The sequence below is a fragment of the Salvelinus fontinalis genome, chromosome 33 (assembly GCF_029448725.1).
Source record: "Salvelinus fontinalis isolate EN_2023a chromosome 33, ASM2944872v1, whole genome shotgun sequence".
Classification (NCBI taxonomy): Eukaryota; Metazoa; Chordata; class Actinopteri; order Salmoniformes; family Salmonidae; genus Salvelinus; species Salvelinus fontinalis.
This window is the reverse complement of record NC_074697.1, coordinates 15,327,766-15,349,775: the sequence shown is the minus strand read 5'-3', so window position 1 is coordinate 15,349,775 and position 22,010 is coordinate 15,327,766. Positions and strand designations below refer to the sequence as shown.

The 22,010-nt window shown below is 45.3% G+C and overlaps 1 protein-coding gene across 2 annotated transcripts in view; it reads left to right on the top strand.

Moving 5' to 3' along the window:
- The window catches only part of rasgrp4 (RAS guanyl releasing protein 4), a 59,852-nt gene that overhangs the window by 27,207 nt on the left and 10,635 nt on the right, over positions 1-22,010 (top strand). Inside the window, exons 4-15 of one of the 2 annotated variants that reach the window (XM_055895178.1) lie at positions 863-925; positions 2,356-2,475; positions 3,177-3,266; positions 3,953-4,091; positions 5,484-5,657; positions 9,072-9,188; positions 11,452-11,727; positions 12,732-12,812; positions 13,514-13,618; positions 20,182-20,291; positions 21,151-21,301; positions 21,399-21,435. In XM_055895178.1, coding sequence (XP_055751153.1) covers positions 863-925; positions 2,356-2,475; positions 3,177-3,266; positions 3,953-4,091; positions 5,484-5,657; positions 9,072-9,188; positions 11,452-11,727; positions 12,732-12,812; positions 13,514-13,618; positions 20,182-20,291; positions 21,151-21,301; positions 21,399-21,435 — 1,463 coding nt within the window. Of the gene's footprint in view, positions 1-718; positions 926-2,355; positions 2,476-3,176; positions 3,267-3,952; positions 4,092-5,483; positions 5,658-9,071; positions 9,189-11,451; positions 11,728-12,731; positions 12,813-13,513; positions 13,619-20,181; positions 20,292-21,150; positions 21,302-21,398; positions 21,436-22,010 lie in introns of those variants that run through there. The other variant, XR_008755808.1, reaches the window with a different exon arrangement.

The following is a 22,010-nucleotide window of genomic DNA, read 5'->3' as shown; positions in this document are numbered from 1 at the left end:
TAGGATGGTCAGTCCTGTATCTGAAAGTGTCAGGTACTGTTTGAACCCAGGATCTTCCCAGGGGGTTAGGATGGTCAGTCCTGTATCTGAAAGTGTCAGGTACTGTTTGAACCCAGGATCTTCCCAGGGGGTTAGGATGGTCAGTCCTGTATCTGAAAGGTTCAGGTACTGTTTGAACCCAGGATCTTCCCAGGGGGTTAGGATGGTCAGTCCTGTATCTGAAAGTGTCAGGTACTGTTTGAACCCAGGATCTTCCCAGGGGGTTAGGATGGTCAATCCTGTATCTGAAAGGTTCAGGTACTGTTTGAACCCAGGATCTTCCCAGGGGGTTAGGATGGTCAGTCCTGTATCTGATAGGTTCAGGTACTGTTTGAACCCAGGATCTTCCCAGGGGGTTAGGATGGTCAGTCCTGTATATGAAAGGTTCAGGTACTGTTTGAACCCAGATCTTCCCAGGGGGTTAGGATGGTCAGTCCTGTCGGTGCCCTGCACCTCATAGTCCCATGTCCCATAATCCCTCTGACCAGGAAACAAACCCTGCTTTGTTTACTCCTGTTGTTTCCAATACCTTCGGTTTACCCCCCCCCCCCCCCCCACCTCCTCCCCTCCTCCCCCCCTTGTATAGAAACGAGTGAAGAAGCTGATTAGTGTTCTGGTGGGCTGACTGGGTGTCTATTGACTGTGTTCAGTGGCACAGAGCTGTTTGAGAGCTGTGGTTTCAGACTCTGATGCTGCTATCCATAACCATTGATTTAAATGTATTTGTTCCCGTTGGTCAGTTGACATGGTGCTGTGCAGCGTACAGTAACATTATGATGTATAGAAACCATCTCTTTCGGCTGCTCTTCCTTGACTGTGTAACCTATAAGGACTGTCCAGTGGAAAAGAGAGGACTGAGACGACCACAGGTCTGCCACCTTATCAGGTCAGTGTGATGTGTATCTGTGTGTTTGTGTGTATCTGTGTGTTTGTGTGTATCTGTGTGTTTGTGTGTATCTGTGTTTGTTTGTGTCTGTCTGTGTGTGTGTGTGTGTGTGTGTGTGTGTGTGTGTGTGTGTGTGTGTGTGTGTGTGTGTGTGTGTGTGTGTGTGTGTGTGTGTGTGTGTGTGTGTGTGTGTGTGTGTGTGTGTGTGTGTGTGTGTGTGTGTGTGTGTGTGTGTTTGTGTCTGTGTGTGTGTGTGTGTGTGTTTGTCACTATTCTACAGTACAATTTGATCACAAAACATGAAATGAGCTTTAGAGCTAGATATCCTGACCTCTGCCTATAAATCCTGACCTCTACCTATAAATCCTGACCTCTACCTATATATCCTGACCTCTACCTATATATCCTGACCTCTACCTATATGTCCTGACCTCTACCTAGATATATCCTGACCTCTACCTAGATATATCCTGACCTCTACCTATATATCCTGACCTCTACCTATAAATCCTGACCTCTACCTAGATATATCCTGACCTCTACCTAGATATATCCTGACCTCTACCTATATATCCTGACCTCTACCTAGATATCCTGACCTCTACCTATATGTCCTGACCTCTACCTATATATCCTGACCTCTACCTATATATCCTGACCTCTACCTATATATCCTGACCTCTACCTATATATCCTGACCTCTACCTACATATCCTGACCTCTACCTATTTATCCTGACCTCTACCTATATATCCTGACTTCTACCTATATATCCTGACCTCTACCTATATATCCTGACCTCTACCAATATATCCTGACCTCTACCTATATATCCTGACCTCTACCTAGATATATCCTGACCTCTACCTATATATCCTGACCTCTACCTAGATATATCCTGACCTCTACCTATATATCCTGACCTCTACCTATAAATCCTGACCTCTACCTAGATATATCCTGACCTCTACCTAGATATATCCTGACCTCTACCTATATATCCTGACTTCTACCTATATATCCTGACCTCTACCTATATATCCTGACCTCTACCTATTTATCCTGACCTCTACCTATATATCCTGACTTCTACCTATATATCCTGACCTCTACCTATATATCCTGACCTATAGTTAGATATCCTGACCTCTACCTATATATCCTGACCTCTACCTAGATATCCTGACCTCTACCTATATGTCCTGATCTCTACCTATATATCCTGACCTCTACCTATTTATCCTGACCTCTACCTATTTATCCTGACCTCTACCTATATATCCTGACTTCTACCTATATATCCTGACCTCTACCTATATATCCTGACCTCTACCAATATATCCTGATCTCTGCCCAGATATCCTGACCTGTAGCTTTGTAGTTGTAGATCTGTAGTGTTGTTACTATAGTAACTGTGTTCTGTCCTATAGACAGTGGATCAGCAGGTTCCCAGCAGTGTTTGAGGCTGACCCTCAACTAGAGCAGATGATGGGAGAATTGTGGACCCTGGCCAGGTCTGAGACACAGGACATCATAGACACATCCTACCTGTGAGTCACACTGCGTGTGTGTGTGTGTGTGTGTGTTCGTATGTGTGTGTGACTGAATGGATGTGCTGTAGGTATTTATAAGCTCCAGCCCATTGTGAGGGGCTGTTAGCAGGCCTGTCACCACACCAGGAGACCAGGTGACCAAGTAGAGGAGGTGACAAAGGTCTTCGTCTCTCCTGACAGCTGTCTGTCAAAGGGCTCTATGACTGGTAACAGAGTCTACTGGTACAAAGGGCTCTATGACTGGTAACAGAGTCTACTGCTACAAAGGGCTCTATGACTGGTAACAGAGTCTACTGGTACAAAGAGCTCTATGACTGGTAACAGAGTCTACTGGTACAAAGGGCTCTATGACTGGTAACAGAGTCTACTGGTACAAAGGGCTCTATGACTGGTAACAGAGTCTACTGGTACAAAGGGCTCTATGACTGGTAACAGAGTCTACTGGTACAAAGGGCTCTATGACTGGTAACAGAGTCTACTGGTACAAAGGGCTCTATGACTGGTAACAGAGTCTACTGGTACAAAGGGCTCTATGACTGGTAACAGAGTCTACTGGTACAAAGGGTTTCTACACCTGCATTGCTTGCTGTTTGAGGTTTTAGGCTGGGTTTCTGTACAGCACTTTGAGATATCAGCTGATGTAAGAAGGGCTTTATAAATACATTTGATTTGATTTGCCTTTCTCCTTGATGTTGCAGTTATGATGCCATTCCACCATGTCTGTTTGAGTACGCTTCCTGTCACAGAGGGAAATGTTCCTGTACGTTTGAGACATTCTCACAACTCAGGTAAGATATGTTGTCAGGTAATCCTCACTGCCTGTTCTATTCTACTGTAATCCTCACTGCCTGCTCTATTCTACTGTAATAATCACTGCACACTCTATTCTACTGTAATCATCACTGCCTGCTCTATTCTACTGTAATCATCACTGCCTGCTCTATTCTACTGTAATCATCACTGCCTGCTCTATTCTACTGTAATCATCACTGCCTGCTCTATTCTACTGTAATCATCACTGCCTGCTCTATTCTACTGTAATCATCACTGCCTGCTCTATTCTACTGTAATAATCACTGCCTGTTATATTCTACTGTAATCATCACTGCCTGTTCTATTCTACTGTAATCATCACTGCTTGTTCTATTCTACTGTAATCATCACTGCCTGTTCTATTCTACTGTAATCATCACTGCCTGCTCTATTCTACTGTAATCATCACTGCCTGCTCTATTCTACTGTAATCATCACTGCCAGTTCTATTCTACTGTAATCATCCCTGTTTTTAATGGTGTTTCTCCTCAGTGAAATAGTAATAATATAGTAATGTAATGATCAATAGTCCTGGGAACCTCAGCCACTCAGGCTTCGTCTCAGTCTATTCTACTCTAATACTCGCTGTCCTGTGTGTTGTTTAGTAATCCCCAGGTATAACAGTAATGTCATAATCATATTGTTTCTCCCCCCCCAAAAGTCCAGTGATCCCGGTCTCCCAGGCCCCGTCTCAGTCTGTAAAGAAGAGGAAGGTCTCTCTACTGTTTGACCACATGGAGCCGGATGAGATGGCTGAACACCTCTCCTACCTGGAGTTCAAAAACTTCTGCAACGTCTCGGTGAGGGAGGTAGTCGGCCAGCCAGCCAGCCAATCAGCCAGTCAGTCAGTCAACTAGCCACTTAGCCAGCCAGTCAGTCAGTCAGTCAACTAGCCAGACAGTCAGTCAGTCAACTAGCCAGTTAGCCAGCCAGCCAGTCAGTCAGCCAGCCAGCCAGCCAGTTAGCCAGCCAGCCAGTCAGTCAGTCAACTAGCCAGTTAGCCAGCCAGCCAGAAAATAAGCCATTCAGTCAGTCAACTAGCCAGTTAGTAGCCAGCCAGTCAGCCAGCCAGTCAGTCAACTAGCCAGTTAGTCAGTCAGCCAGTCAGTCAGTCAACTAGCCAGCCAGCCAGACAGACAGAAAATAAGCCATTCAGTCAGTCAACTAGCCAGTTAGTAGCCAGACAGTCAACTAGCCAGTTAGTCAGACAGCCAGTCAGTCAGCCAGTCAGTCAACTAGCCAGCCAGCCAGACAGTCAACAAGTCAGTCAGTCAGTAAACTAGCCAGTTAGTCAGCCAGCCAGCCAGTCAGTCAGTAAACTAGCCAGTTAGCCAGCCAGCCAGCCACTCAGCCAGTCAACTAGCCAGCCAGCCAGCCAGCCAGTTAGTCAGCCAGCCAGCCAGTCAGTCAGTCAACTAGCCAGCCAGCCAGCCAGTCAGTCAGTCAGTCAGTCAACTAGCCAGTTAGCCAGCCAGCCAGTCAGTAAGTCTGCTAGCCATTTAGTCAGTCAGTTAAAGCAGTCCGTCAGTTAGCCAGTCAGTGTATTTGAGGTGGACTACATTGCTTGGACTGGGACAAAGCACCTTGCATTCCAAATTACTACTCATTAAGTGATCAAGATTATAAAATATTTGTAGAGCCTAACTCAGACTGATCCCCCTTAAACACTGTAATTTTATTTGACCACAAACAAAAATAAAATGGATTAACACTGCAGGAAGGTTAATTTAAATGGATTTTTTTCTTTTAAATCTGTTTGTTAAAGACACGCTCAGGTACTTTGGCGACTACTAAGTATATATATTTTTTAAACTTCCCTCTTTGGGCTGGATGTGTTAGTCACGGATTCCCTAATTTTAAAGCAACTGTTTACTGGAAGCTGTGTGGTGCAATTTCCCCTCACGTGGGCCAGCCCCCTAGAAATCCGATGAACCCTTGCCAATTGAGTGACAGCTCCTTGCCATTTAAGTGACAGCAAGAAAGAGAGAACAATGTGAAATAGTACGCAATTTTCAGCGACCACTTTTGGCTCGTGAGCTCTACGTTCAGTACTGGCTAAAAAGGCAGACAAAAGTAGCGGAGAATGTCTTTAACAAGTTCATGTCCTCTTTTAACTTCATGTCTCTCTCTCTCTCTCTCTGTCCACTCCTGTGTCCTGTCTTACCTGTCTGTCCTTTCCTCCTCTGCGTCAGTTCCTGGACTACCGTAGCTACGTGGTGCGTGGCTCTGTGAGGGACAACCCATCCTTGGAGCGCAGCGTTATGATGTGTAATGGGGTGTCTCAGTGGGTCCAGCTGATGATTCTGAGCAGACACACTGCACAGCAGAGAGCCCAGGTCTTCACCAAGTTCATACACGTAGCCCAGGTAAACAAACACACACACACACACACACCACTCAACAGGGACCCCAGGTCTTCACCAAGTCCATACACGTAGCCCAGGTAAACAAACACACACACACACACACACACACACACACACACACACACACACACACACACACACACACACACACACACACACACACACACACACACACACACACACACACACACACACACACACACACACCACTCAGCAGGGACCCCAGGTATTCACCAGGTTCATACACATAGTCCAGATAACTTAGAAACAGCCAACCAGCTAGTGTGAGTTCTGTACGGTATATGAAGTGTGGGAGTAGTTTCCATGATTAGAAGAGTTCCCATCTAGACTTGTCTGCCAGTGGCGGTTGGTGACGTTTAAGATAAGGGAGGACTAATAAATTTTAATAAGCATGGCCTTATTTCTATTACAGCATATTGGATGAATGTCATCTATATTCCATTCATCCAGGTCAATGTAACATCGATAGGTTTAAGCTACTACATGATACTCTAAATTTCCCTATACCCATCACGAGGTTGTTACAACCTAGCCAATGAATGACAGTTTTACAACGTAGGTGCACACAGGTCGAGAGAAAAATTTGAGTAATCAAAGTGACAGACAGTGACGCATTCAATACCGGTCTTGCACACTCTTGGCTGCATCTAGCTCATCTAGGGTGTACTCATTAGTCCACTCTTGGCTGTGTCTAGGGTGTACTCATTAGTCCACTCTTGGCTGTGTCTAGGGTGTACTCATTAGTCCACTCTTGGCTGTGTCTAGGGTGTACTCATTAGTCCACTCTTGGCTGTGTCTAGCTCATCTAGGGTGTACTCATTAGTCCACTCTTGGCTGTGTCTAGCTCATCTAGGGTGTACTCATTAGTCCACTCTTGGCTGCATCTAGCTCATCTAGGGTGTACTCATTAGTCCACTCTTGGCTGTGTCTAGGGTGTACTCATTAGTCCACTCTTGGCTGCATCTAGGGTGTACTCATTAGTCCACTCTTGGCTGTGTCTAGGGTGTACTCATTAGTCCACTCTTGGCTGTGTCTAGGGTGTACTCATTAGTCCACTCTTGGCTGTGTCTAGGGTGTACTCATTAGTCCACTCTTGGCTGCATCTAGCTCATCTAGGGTGTACTCATTAGTCCACTCTTGGCTGTGTCTAGGGTGTACTCATTAGTCCACTCTTGGCTGTGTCTAGGGTGTACTCATTAGTCCACTCTTGGCTGTGTCTAGGGTGTACTCATTAGTCCACTCTTGGCTGCATCTAGCTGAATCTAGGGTGTACTCATTAGTCCACTCTTGGCTGTGTCTAGGGTGTACTCATTAGTCCACTCTTGGCTGTGTCTAGGGTGTACTCATTAGTCCACTCTTGGCTGTGTCTAGGGTGTACTCATTAGTCCACTCTTGGCTGTGTCTAGGGTGTACTCATTAGTCCACTCTTGGCTGTGTCTAGGGTGTACTCATTAGTCCACTCTTGGCTGTGTCTAGGGTGTACTCATTAGTCCACTCTTGGCTGTGTCTAGGGTGTACTCATTAGTCCACTCTTGGCTGTGTCTAGGGTGTACTCATTAGTCCACTCTTGGCTACATCTAGCTAATCTAGGGTGTACTCATTAGTCCACTCTTGGCTGTGTCTAGCTGATCTAGGGTGTACTCATTAGTCCACTCTTGGCTGTGTCTAGGGTGTACTCATTAGTCCACTCTTGGCTGTGTCTAGCTCATCTAGGGTGTACTCATTAGTCCACTCTTGGCTGTGTCTAGGGTGTACTCATTAGTCCACTCTTGGCTGTGTCTAGGGTGTACTCATTAGTCCACTCTTGGCTGTGTCTAGGGTGTACTCATTAGTCCACTCTTGGCTGTGTCTAGCTCATCTAGGGTGTACTCATTAGTCCACTCTTGGCTACATCTAGCTAATCTAGGGTGTACTCATTAGTCCACTCTTGGCTGTGTCTAGCTGATCTAGGGTGTACTCATTAGTCCACTCTTGGCTGTGTCTAGGGTGTACTCATTAGTCCACTCTTGGCTGTGTCTAGCTCATCTAGGGTGTACTCATTAGTCCACTCTTGGCTGTGTCTAGGGTGTACTCATTAGTCCACTCTTGGCTGTGTCTAGGGTGTACTCATTAGTCCACTCTTGGCTGTGTCTAGGGTGTACTCATTAGTCCACTCTTGGCTGTGTCTAGCTCATCTAGGATGTACTCATTAGTCCAACAGTTGGAGAAATGCAGGTATGTTTATCACTGTTTCGTTCAGTTTGCTACTGTTTCAGAGATGTTTTTCAACAGAATCGGCAGAATGAATACAACCCAGATCACACGCAAACACTGTTAGCTTTTTTTCTCGTTGTATAATTCCTTCTCACATCTACGTGCTCTCCTCCTCCCACCTTTTCCCTTCGCTTGTGAACTTCAGTGAACAACACATCAGCTGTCTGTGACCAGACAAAAAAAACTTTCCAAGCCAAACCTTCATGTCATAACCACTAACCACAACACACAGCCTACATCGTTGTCACCATATTAGCTAACATCGTCGTCAACATAGCTACTAGAACTAACGTGTTAGTAAACCCGCTACAATCATGCAGTACAGTGTACAGTCAGCAAGCAGTTTAGCAGTTACACCGGCAGGCCCCGGGGGCAATAAATTAATCAAACCAAAAGCTTACCTTGACTTGGAAGAGTTACAGTGCCTTAGCCTTAGCCAGCTAGCTAACATGGCATCCCTCCCTGTTTGAGCCAGGTGTTTGAGTAGGCTAAACTAGCTAGCTGTTAAACTATTGTCTTTCTCTCTCTTTGAGTCAACTACTTACCACATTTTATGCACTAAGGTGATAGCTAGTTGTAGCTTATGCTTTCAGTACTAGATTCATTCTCTGGTACTTTGATTTGGTGGAAGACATGTCAGTTCATGCTACAAGAGCTCTGATAGGTTGGAGGACAGCCTCCAGACATTGCCATAATTACTGTGTAAGACTATGGAAGAGGGTGAGAACAATGAGCCATCTAGGGTGTACTCATTAGTCCACTCTTGGCTGCATAGGTTTTTTTATGGAAGTCAATGTACCCAGAGGAAGATGGGAAGCTAGCTGTCCTCCGGCTACACCATGGTGCTATCCTACAGAGTGCTATTGAGGCTACTGTAGAACTTCATTACAAAACAGTGGGTTTTAATCAATTATTTGGTGACGTGAATATATTTAGTATAGTTTTATCTAATAAGGATAACTGGAAAATGTAGACTTTTTTTTTTCATTTTTTTTTTTTTTCACTGAGGATGTTCCTCCCCTTCCTTCTCTGAATAGCCTCCACTGGTGTCTGCTGAGATAAGTTCCCTTTTCTATAGAATCCAGAACCACTTCCTGAGATGACAAATAAAGGTCTTTTCTCCCTCCCCTCCCCCTGTAGAGGCTGCATGAGCTGCAGAACTTCAACACTCTGATGGCGGTGACGGGCGGACTGTGTCACAGCTCCATCTCTCGTCTAAAGGACACCGCCAGTCTGCTACCCCCTGACGTCACTAAGGTCAGCCCTAACCCTAACCTAGCTGATGGGAATAGCTGGGATAGGCTCTAACCCTAACCTAGTTGATGGGATTAGCTGGGATAGGCCCTAACCCTAACCTAGTTGATGGGATTAGCTGGGATAGGCTCTAACCCTAACCTAGTTGATGGGATTAGCTGGGATAGGCTCTAACCCTAACCTAGCTGATGGGATTACATGTGATAGGCCCTAACCTAGCTGATGGGATTAGCTGGGATAGGCTCTAACCTAGTTGATGGGATTAGCTGGGATAGGCCCTAACCCTAACCTAGTTGATGGGATTAGCTGGGATAGGCTCTAACCCTAACCTAGTTGATGGGATTAGCTGTGATAGGCTCTAACCCTAACCTAGTTGATGGGATTAGCTGTGATAGGCCCTAACCTAGTTGATGGGATTAGCTGGGATAGGCTCTAACCCTAACCTAGTTGATGGGATTATAGGCTCTAACCCTAACCTAGTTGATGGGATTAGCTGGGATAGGCTCTAACCCTAACCTAGTTGATGGGATTAGCTGGGATAGGCCCTAACCTAGTTGATGGGATTAGCTGGGATAGGCTCTAACCTAGTTGATGGGATTACCTGGGATAGGCTCTAACCCTAACCTAGTTGATGGGATTAGCTGTGATAGGCTCTAACCCTAACCTAGTTGATGGGATTAGCTGGGATAGGCCCTAACCTAGTTGATGGGATTATAGGCTCTAACCTAGTTGATGGGATCCTTAGATGTGATAGGCTCTAACCCTAACCTAGTTGATGGGATTATAGGCTCTAACCCTAACCTAGCTGATGGGATTAGCTGTGATAGGCTCTAACCCTAACCTAGTTGATGGGATTAGATGGGATAGGCTCTAACCCTAACCTAGTTGATGGGATTAGCTGTGATAGGCTCTAACCCTAACCTAGTTGATGGGATTAGCTGGGATAGGCTCTAACCTAGTTGATGGGATTACCTGTGATAGGCTCTAACCCTAACCTAGTTGATGGGATTAGCTGTGATAGGCTCTAACCCTAACCTAGTTGATGGGATTAGCTGTAATAGGCTCTAACCCTAACCTAGTTGATGGGATTAGCTGGGATAGGCTCTAACCTAGTTGATGGGATTACCTGTGATAGGCTCTAACCCTAACCTAGTTGATGGGATTATAGGCTCTAACCCTAAACTAGTTGACGGGATTAGCTGGGATAGGCTCTAACCCTAACCTAGTTGATGGGATTAGCTGGGATAGGCTCTAACCCTAACCTAGTTGATGGGATTATAGGCTCTAACCCTAACCTAGTTGATGGGATTAGCTGGGATAGGCTCTAACCCTAACCTAGTTGATGGGATTAGCTGGGATAGGCCCTAACCCTAACCTAGTTGATGGGATTAGCTGGGATAGGCTCTAACCTTAACCTAGTTGACGGGATTAGCTGTGATAGGCCCTAACCCTAACCTAGTTGATGGGTTTAGCTGGGATAGGCTCTAACCCTAACCTAGTTGATGGGATTATAGGCTCTAACCCTAACCAAATTGATGGGATTATAGGCTCTAACCCTAACCTAGTTGGTGGGATTATAGGCTCTAACCCTAACCTAGTTGATGGGATTAGATGGGATAGCCTTTGATAAAATATTAATATTTAATATTTATCCACAAGCAGATGTTCTACCTACCTTTACAAGGCAATATATTTATTGTTGCTCCAAACATTTTCTAAATTCAAATCTCCCAGTGACGGTTGGTGACGTTTAAGATAAGGGAGGACTAATATATTTTAATGAGCATGGCTTTATTTCTATTACAGCATATTGGATGATTGTCATTTATATTCCATTCACCCAGCTCAATGTACCATTGATAGGTTTAAGCTAATCCATGAGCCTCCTAGGTTTTGTATGGAAGTCAATGTACCCAGAGGAGGACAGACGCTAGCTGTCCTCTGGCTACACCATGGTGCTGCCCTACAGAGTGCTGTTGAGGCTACTGTAGACCTTCATTACAAAACAGTGTGTTGCAATCAATTATTTGATGACGTGAATATATTTAGTATAATTTTATTCTAAAAGGGCTAACTTTTTTTCATGTTACATTATTTGTATTTTTATGAAATTCACTGAGGATGGTCCTCCCTGTTCTCCTCTGAGGAGCCTCCTCTGAAACCTTCCCCCTGAAGCACCATGGGTGTTCAGAAGAAACCGGCGACATCCATGTAGGAAGTAATCCCCTCTTTTCCTTCTCCTCCTCCTCCTCCTCCTCCTCTCCAGGCCCTGAGCGAGATGACAGAGCTGCTGTCGTCCTCCAGTAACTATAGTAACTACCGCCGGGTGTACAGTGAGTGTTCCGGGTTTAAGGTGCCTATCCTGGGGGTCCACTTGAAGGACCTGATCTCCCTGAACGAGGCCCTGCCAGACTACCTGGAGGAGCAGAAGATTAACCTGGGGAAACTGCAGCATCTCTACTCTAACATCTCCGACCTGCTGTCGGTGCACTCCTGCTCTCCTCCGTTTGAGGCCAACAAAGATCTGCTGCATTTACTCACTGTGAGATGTCTACTGTATCTTTATTTAAAACAAGGCAGTCCCTCTGACATGTCTGTTGTATCTTTATTTAAAACAAGACAGTCCCAATGACATATCTACTGTATCTTTTTTTAAAACAAGACAGTCCCTCTGACATGTCTATTGTATCTTTATTTAAAACAAGGCAGTCCCTCTGACATGTCTATTGTATCTTTATTTAAAACAAGACAGTCCCTCTGACATGTCTACTGTATCTTTATTTAAAACAAGACAGTCCCTCTGACATGTCTACTGTATCTTTATTTAAAACAAGACAGTCCCTCTGACATGTCTACTGTATCTTTATTTAAAACAAGACAGTCCCTCTGACATGTCTATTGTATCTTTATTTAAAACAAGGCAGTCCCTCTGACATGTCTACTGTATCTTTATTTAAAACAAGACAGTCCCTCTGACATGTCTACTGTATCTTTATTTAAAACAAGACAGTCCCTCTGACATGTCTACTGTATCTTTATTTAAAACAAGACAGTCCCTCTGACATGTCTATTGTATCTTTATTTAAAACAAGACAGTCCCTCTGACATGTCTACTGTATCTTTATTTAAAACAAGACAGTCCCTCTGACATGTCTACTGTATCTTTATTTAAAACAAGACAGTCCCTCTGACATGTCTACTGTATCTTTATTTAAAACAAGGCAGTCCCTCTGACATGTCTACTGTATCTTTATTTAAAACAAGACAGTCCCTCTGACATGTCTACTGTATCTTTATTTAAAACAAGGCAGTCCCTCTGACATGTCTACTGTATCTTTATTTAAAACAAGGCAGTCCCACTGAGAACACCTGTTTCTCAAAGGGAAAACAGGAGGAGCTGTTGGAATGGAGTGTGTTGTTATCTGTTTTAGGGTTCTCGTTTAGTGGTTTGGATACTGTGAAAAGCTACTGCTAAAGTAGATGTATTTGAGAGCCACAGTCGACCTTTTAAATGTATAGTCAACCCCCCCCTCCCTTCCCCTCCAGCTGTCGCTGGATCTGTACTACACAGAAGATGAGATCTATGAGCTGTCCTACACCAAGGAACCCAAGAACCCTAAAATACAGGTCAGTACTGGACACCCTAAAAACATTATATATGTCCACTCTAGTTGCGAGGAAGTGAATGTGCTTGTTCCACATTGCAGCCGACAACGAATGTGACTACCGACTGGCTGATCAACAAATCACCTTGTATCATAAATAACTACTCATTGTTATTTGTGGATCAGTCAGTCACCATTTACCCACAATGCATCATGGAGTTGATGCTCTCGAACACAGTCAATGATTGTACTCTTTGTGAAAGGGGGGGGGGGTGATCTCTAGAGTCGTGTGCCAGCCTCAACAACTTTAGACACAGGGGCTGTCGAATCAAATCAAATCAATACTTGTCACAAGCACCGAATACAACAGGTGTAGGTGACCTTACAGTGAAAATGCTTAAAGAGACTAGTGTCACTCACTGTGCTCTGTCTCTCTCACTCTGTCTCTGCCTCGCTCTCTTACTGCTGACATGCAGTTTATCAACATAATCTGTTACCATCATCCTGCCTCCCTTCTTCCTGACCTCTGACTTTACACGCTGAGCTCACCCTGTCATTGCATCATCCTGTGGGTGGAGGCTAGGCTACATCAAAGTTAACCACAAAAAGTCTGAGCCCTTGACAAAGGCTTGTTATGTGGTAGGAGTTTTAACGTGTGCAGTCTTTCATGCCTCCTCCCTCTTTTTCTCTCTCTCCCTTTCTCCCTCCCCTCGCCTCCCCTAGCCTGTAGCACCTGTCAAACCCCCAGTTGTAGCAGAGTGGGGGTCAGGGGTGACTCCGAGGCTGGACCCAGACACCATCTCTAAACACGTCAAACAGATGGTGGATGTGAGTATCTGTCTGTCCTCTCCGTCTGTCTGTCTGTCCTCAGCAAACACTCGGGCTCTTTCTAAATGTATCTCTCGTTGATTTCTCACATCCTGTCTCCCCCACCTACTTCTCAAAACACAATGGAGAAGAAGGTCAGAGGAGATGGACCTTAGGGCTTCTTCTTCTGTTCGATGTGGTTTGCGAAGGAGGCGAGGAGATAGGATGCAAGGAATCAAGTAGAGTTGAATTGGGATAGAACTATGAGATGTGTGTGTGTGTGTGTGTGTGTGTGTGTGTGTGTGTGTGTGTGTGTGTGTGTGTGTGTGTGTGTGTGTGTGTGTGTGTGTGTGTGTGTGTGTGTGTGCGAGTCTTTTTTATCATTTCCTCATTACTGTGCAGTCCTAAAGCAGAACTACCCCTAGTCTACCGCAACCCAAAGTTAACATTGTGTACTTTATCTGTCGTCCCCATAGAGATGTGTAGAGATCGCTACGTTGTATCTGTCCCATCATGGTGTATGTGAGCCCACGTTCAATACCATTGAGGTTATCTCCATTTTACAGTAGTCAATTTTCTTCTAAATTTTGATGTTTGAAAAAAAAAAAGTGTAAAGCTATTATTGGTGATTGACGTCTCAACTGCAGTGGTCTTAAACCAAATGTTGTGTGTCATTCATTTAATTGTGGCCACTAGATGGCGGTGATATAGCTTAAAGCCATTTACAAACCAATGGTGAAGGTGCATAAATATGTCAGAATTCAGAAATCACAGTAATACTCCATTCACTACTTGTAGTTCTATAGTCCGTTTGTTTGTTTTGTTGGTCTTGGCTAGCTTAATGTTCCTGTCGTTAGCTAGCTAGCACTCAGTCACTCACGTGGCTGCTAGCATCGTCATGAAAAGAGGCATGAGGGAAGCACTACAATATGACATTTTTCTACATTGAACAAAAATATAAAACGCAACATTGTAAAGTGTTGGTCCCATATATCTGAAATAAAAGATCCCAGAAATGTTCCATATGCACAAAAAGCTTATTTCTCTCAAATGTTGTGCACAAATTTGTTTACATCCCTGTTAGTGAGCATTTCTCCTTCGTCAAGATAATCCATCCACCTGACAGGTGTGGCATATCAAGAAGCTGATTAAACAACATGATAATTACACAGATGCACCTTGTGCTGGGGCCACTCTAAAATGAAAGGCCACTCTAAAATGTGCAGTTTTGTCACACAACACAATGCCACAGATGACTCAAGTCTTGAGGGAGCGTGTAATTGGCATGCTGACTGCAGGAATGTCTACCAGAGCTATTACCAGATAATTGAATGTTAATTTCTCTACCATAAGCCACCTCCATCTTTGTTTTAGAGAATTTGGCATTATGTCCAACCGGCTTCACAACCCGCAGACCACGTGTATGGCGTCGTGTGAGAGAGTGGTTTGCTGATGTTAATGTTGTGAACAGAGTGCCCCATGGTGGCGGTGGGGTTATGGTAAGGGCAGGCAGGCCCATTGTTGTGCCATTCATCTGCTGCCATCACTTCATGTTTCAGCATGATAATGCACGGCACCGTGTCACAAGGATCTGTACACAATTTCTGGAAGCTAAAACTGTCCCAGTTCTTCCATGGCCTGCATACTCACCAGATATTTCATCCATTGAGCATGTTTGGGATGCTCTGGATCAACGTGTAAGACAGCGTGTTCCAGTTCCCGGCAATATCCAGCAACTTCACACAGCCATTGAAAAGGAGTGGGACAACAATCCACAAGTGTCACGATCGTCTTGAGGACAATGAGTGGACCAAGGCGCAGCGTGTGAAAAATACATCTTCTTTTATTGGAAGACGAAAGAAAACAAAAGTGAAGCTATAAAAGACTAAGTGCTAACATGCAACATAGACAACTACCCACAAAAGCCTTCTGCCTATGGCTGCCTTAAATATGGCTCCCAATCAGAGACAATGAATGACAGCTGTCTCTGATTGAGAACCATTCAGGCAACCATAGACATAACTAGACACCTACACTCAAACACAAACCCATCTACTCTACCTAAACCCCCTATACCATACAACCACCCAAGACGAGACAAAAACACACAAAAATCCCCCCTGTCACACCCTGACCTAACCAAACTATTACAGAAAACAAAGATAAAAGGCTAGGGTGTGACAACAAGCCACAATCAACAACCTGATCAACTCTATGTGAAGGAGATGTGTCACGCTCCATGAGGCAAATGGTGGTCACACCAGATACTGACTGGTTTTCTGATCCACACCCCTACCTTTTTTTTTTATTAAGGTATCTGTGACCAAGAGATACATATCTGTATTCCCAGTCATGTGAAATCCATAGATTAGGGCCTAATTAATTAATTTAAATTGACTGATTTCCTTATATGAACTATAACTTTGTAAAATCTTTGAACTTGTGGCATGTTGCGTTTATATTTTTGTTCAGTATAAGTAGTGAGAACACTCTGGATCAGGCAATGTTGAAACGTAATCTTTAGTACAGTACTTATCTTAAATGTAGTTTTGTTAATTGACTAAAACAAGAAGACAACAAGAAAAATTGCGTTTGAAAAGGGTTACGTTTTTTTTTGCTGCGCGCCAATGGTAACCTAGGTAACCACATGTTGTTTTCCCCACAGTCCTATCTAATACCGACCTGCGGGACTATTTTTAACAAGGTTCAATGCACCGATAAATCAGCATCTTAGAGCTAAAATTGGAATCATGTATACCAGGGGGTGAGCAAGTACTATTTGAGAAGGTTCCGGTCATACACATTTCCTAGGTAGAAAAAGGTCCTGATGGATATTGTCAGAAACAAACCCCCACCTCACAACACATGTGACCCCAAACTGTTGACTCTCCAGAGAGAATTTTTTTTCTGCAGTTTTAAAATGTACTTCCTACAATTCTACACATTATACATTCTACACATTATACCACAGAGTGAAGGTAAAAATGTAGCAGTTTTAAAGCTAATTTCCTGCAATTCCACACACTTATTTGTGGTTATATGATACTAGTTGTCAAACCTCAACCGAATTCTTAAAATATATATACAGTGCATTTGGAAAGTATTCAGACCCCTTGACTTTTTCCACATTTTGTTACGTTACAGCCTTATTCTAAAATGGATGAAATAGTTGAACCCCTCATCAATTTACACACAATACCCCATAATGACATCACAATACCCCATAATGACATCACAATACCCCATAATGACATCACAATACCCCATAATGAAAAAGTGAAACCAGGTTTTTAGACTTTTTAGAAAATGTATAAAAAAAATGTTTTTTTTAAATACCTTATTTACATATTAGTATTCAGACCCTTTGCTATGAGACTCAAAATTGAGCTCAGTTGCATCCTTTTTCCATTGATCATCCTTGAGATGTTTCTACAACTTGATTGGAGTCCACCTGTGGTAAATTCAATTGATTGGACATGATTTGGAAAGGCACACACCTGTCTATATAAGGTCCCACAGTTGACAGTGCATGTCAGAGCAAAAACCAAGCCATGAGGTCGTAGAGCCCCGAGACAGGATTGTGTCGAGGCACAGATCTGGGGAAGGGTACCAAAACATTTCTGCAACATTGAAGGTCTCCAAGAACACAGTGGCCTCCATCATTCTGAAATGGAAGAAGTTTGGAACCACCAAGACTCTTCCTAGAGCTGGCCGCCCGGCCAAACTGAGCAATCGGGGCAGAAGGGCCTTGGTCAGGGAGGTGACCAAGAACCAGACGGAAGCCACTCCTCAGTAAAAGGCATATGGCAGCCCGCTTGAAGTTTGCCAAAAGGCACCTAAAGGACTCAGACCATGAGAAAGAAGATTCTCTTGTCTGATGAAACCAAGATTGAACTCTTTGGCCTGAATGTCAAGCGTCACATCTGGAGGAGACCTGGCACCATCCCAACGGTGAAGCATGGTGGTGGCAGCATCATGCTGTGGGGATGTTTTTCAGTGGCAGGTACTGGGAGACTAGTCAGGATCGAGGGAAAGATGAACGGAGCCAAGTACAGAGAGAATCTTGATGAAAATCTGCTCAAGACTGCTCAGGACCTCAGACTGGGGCGAAGGTTCACCTTCCAACAGGACAACGACCCTAAGCACACAGACAAGACAATGCAGGAGTGTCTTTGGGACAAGTCTCTGAATGTCTTTGAGTGGCCCAGCCAGAGCCCGGACTTGAACCCGATCAAACATCTCTGGAGAGACCTGAATATAGCTGTGCAGCGACACTCCCCATCCAACCTGACAGAGCTTGAGAGGATCTGCAGAAAAGAATGGGAGAAACTCCCCAAATACAGGTGTACCAGCTTGTAGCGTCATACGCAAGAAGACTTGAGGCTGTAATCGCTGCCAAAGGTGCTTCAACAAAGTACTGAGTAAAGGGTCTGAATACTTATTTAAATGTCATTTGCTAAAATTATATAAATGTAACCGATGTGAAATGACTAGCTAGTTAGCGGTGGTGCACGCTAATAGCGTTTCAATCGGTGACGTCACTCGCTCTGAGACCTTGAAGTAGTTGTTCCCCGCGGCCGCGGCTTTTGAGGAGCGATGGGTAACGATGCTTTGAGGGTGGCTGTTATTGATGTGTGCAGAGGGTCCCTGGTTCGAGCCTAGGTAGGGGCGAGGAGAGGGACGGAAGCTATACTGTTACACAGAGAAGAAGGGGAGAATCTCCCCAAATTCAGGTGTGCCAAGCTTGTAGCGTCATACCCAAGAAGACTCAAGGCTGTAATCGCTGCCAAAGGTACTTCAACAAAGTACTGAGTAAAGGGTCTGAATACTTATGTAAATGTAATATTTCAGTTTTTTATTTTTTTAAATACATTTGCTAAAACAAAAAAAAAAAAAAAGTTTTTGCTTTGTCATTGTGGGGTACTGTGATGTCATTATGGGGTATTGTGATGTCATTATGGGGTACTGTGATGTCATTATGGGGTATTGTTTGTAGATTGATGAGGGAAAAAACCCTGTTCTGGGTCCGTAATCCGTATTGACCCTGTTCTGGGTCCGTAATCTGTATTGACCCTGTTCTGGGTCCGTAATCCGTATTGACCCTGTTCTGGGTCCGTAATCTGTATTGACCCTGTTCTGGGTCCGTAATCCGTATTGACCCTGTTCTGGGTCCGTAATCCGTATTGACCCTGTTCTGGGTCCGTAATCCGTGTTGACCCTGTTCTGGGTCCGTAATCCGTATTGACCCTGTTCTGGGTCCGTAATCCGTATTGACCCTGTTCTGGGTCCGTAATCCGTATTGACCCTGTTCTGGGTCCGTAATCCGTATTGACCCTGTTCTGGGTCCGTAATCCGTGTTGACCCTGTTCTGGGTCCGTAATCCGTATTGACCCTGTTCTGGGTCCGTAATCCGTGTTGACCCTGTTCTGGGTCCGTAATCCGTATTGACCCTGTTCTGGGTCCGTAATCCGTGTTGACCCTGTTCTGGGTCCGTAATCCGTATTGACCCTGTTCTGGGTCCGTAATCCGTATTGACCCTGTTCTGGGTCCGTAATCCGTGTTGACCCTGTTCTGGGTCCGTAATCCGTGTTGACCCTGTTCTGGGTCCGTAATCCGTATTGACCCTGTTCTGGGTCCGTAATCCGTATTGACCCTGTTCTGGGTCCGTAATCCGTGTTGACCCTGTTCTGGGTCCGTAATCCGTGTTGACCCTGTTCTGGGTCCGTAATCCGTATTGACCCTGTTCTGGGTCCGTAATCCGTGTTGACCCTGTTCTGGGTCCGTAATCCGTATTGACCCTGTTCTGGGTCCGTAATCCGTATTGACCCTGTTCTGGGTCCGTAATCCGTGTTGACCCTGTTCTGGGTCCGTAATCCGTATTGACCCTGTTCTGGGTCCGTAATCCGTATTGACCCTGTTCTGGGTCCGTAATCCGTGTTGACCCTGTTCTGGGTCCGTAATCCGTGTTGACCCTGTTCTGGGTCCGTAATCCGTGTTGACCCTGTTCTGGGTCCGTAATCTGTATTGACCCTGTTCTGGGTCCGTAATCTGTATTGACCCTGTTCTGGGTCCGTAATCCGTGTTGACCCTGTTCTGGGTCTGGATTCAGCCCGCAGTATGTTTATTGAGTATAGATGTACTAATGCTGATACAAAAAAAAGAGCAACGGAGAAATATACAACACGACGAATTTAGCAAACGTGGCATTTGTGGTAAGTGCATGGAGGCCGCCATCTTAATGAACTTTCGCTATTTGAAGAAGACAATGCTTTGATCATTGACTAAACGCTCCCAAACCCATAGAAATCCCCGCCTAGTTTACTACTTTAAAATGGTGGAAAGCCCTCTATGGCAACGTCCATACAAAAACGTGTTATTTCCAAGCAGAGATCTCTATACATCTCTATGGTCGTACCACAGAGATCTCTATACATCTCTATGGTCGTACCACATAGATCTCTATACATCTCTATGGTCGTACCACAGAGATCTCTATACATCTCTATGGTCGTACCACAGAGATCTCTATACATCTCTATGGCCGTACCACAGAATGAACATAACGTGTGTGCTGACCTCTGCAGTCCATCATGAAGAACTACGACCTGAACCAAGATGGATACATCTCTCTGGAGGACTTTAAGAAGATAGCAGCTAACTTCCCCTTCTCCTTCTGCAACAATGACAGTGACAGGTGAGAGAGTGAGAGAGGGTGAGAGAGAGTGAGAGAATGTGAGAGAGAGAGTGAGTGATCCTGTGCCACAGTTGGATGTGTGAACTCTTCTTCTTAAGAACATTCTGTCTCTAGCTTTAACAATCTGTCACTCTCTCTTTCTCCTCCCATCCCTCCCTCACTCTCTCTTTCTCCTCCCATCCCTCCCTCCTTCTCTCTCCCCCCATCCCTCCCTCTCTCTCATCCCTCCCTCTATCTCTCCCATCCCTCCCTCTCTTTCTCCTCCCATCCCTCCTTCACTCTCTCTTTCTCCTCCCATCCCTCCCTCCTTCTCTCCTCCCATCCCTCCCTCACTCTCTCTTTCTCCTCCCATCCCTCCCTCCTTCTCTCCCCCCATCCCTCCCTCCCTCTCTCCTCCCACCCCTCCCTCCTTCTCTCCACCCATCCCTCCCTCACTCTCTCTTTCTCCTCCCATCCCTCCCTCCTTCTCTCCCCCATCCCTCCCTCCCTCTCTCTCCCCCCATTCCTCCCTCTCTCTCCTCCCTCCCTCTATCTCTCCCATCCCTCCCTCCCTCCCTCTCTCCTCCCACCCCTCCCTCCTTCTCTCCACCCATTCCTCCCTCTCTCTCCTCCCTCCCTCTATCTCTCCTCTCCCATCCCTCCCTCCTCCCTCACTCCTCCCTCCCTCCTTCACTCCTCCCTCCCTCCTTCACTCCACCCATCCCTCCCTCTCTCCTCCTCCCTCCCTCCCTCCTCCCATTCCTCCCTCTCTCCTCCTCCCTCCCTCCCATCCTCCTCCTCCCTCTCTCCTCCCTCCCCCCCCCTTCCTCTCTCCTCCCACCCCCCTTCCTCCCTCCCTCTCTCCTCCCATCCCTTCCAGAGAGGGGGAGATCAGTCTACAGCAGATCAACTCCTACTTCATGAGGGGGATGTCCGTATGTGCCAAACTAGGATACAACTTCAAGAACGTTCACAACTTCCACGAGACCACGTACAAGCGACCCACATTCTGTGACACGTGTGGAGGCTTTGTGGGTATTGCATTGAGCTGGATGTTGTTAAAACAGGGATTTGACTGAGATTCACAAACCGTCTAATTCATGCTCTGTTGTGTCTGCTCTGTTGTAGCTGTGGGGAGTCATCAAGCAGGGCTTCCACTGTCGAGGTAAGATATCTCATCTAGACGTTGCACAAACAGCATCACTCACAATATGATGCAACTGTACCTGAGAACGGTGCTTCCCAAACAGCATCACTCACAATACGATGCAACTGTACCTGAGAACGGTGGTTCCCAAACAGCATCACTCACAATACGATGCAACTGTACCTGAGAACGGTGCTTCCCAAACAGCATCACTCACAATACGATGCAACTGTACCTGAGAACGGTGGTTCCCAAACAGCATCACTCACAATACGATGCAACTGTACCTGAGAACGGTGCTTCCCAAACAGCATCACTCACAATACGATGCAACTGTACCTGAGAACGGTGCTTCCCAAACAGCATCACTCACAATACGATGCAACTGTACCTGAGAACGGTGCTTCCCAAACAGCATCACTCACAATACGATGCAACTGTACCTGAGAACGGTGCTTCCCAAACAGCATCACTCACAATACGATGCAACTGTACCTGAGAACGGTGCTTCCCAAACAGCATCACTCACAATACGATGCAACTGTACCTGAGAACAGCAGTCGCCAAACAGCATCACTCACAATACGATGCAA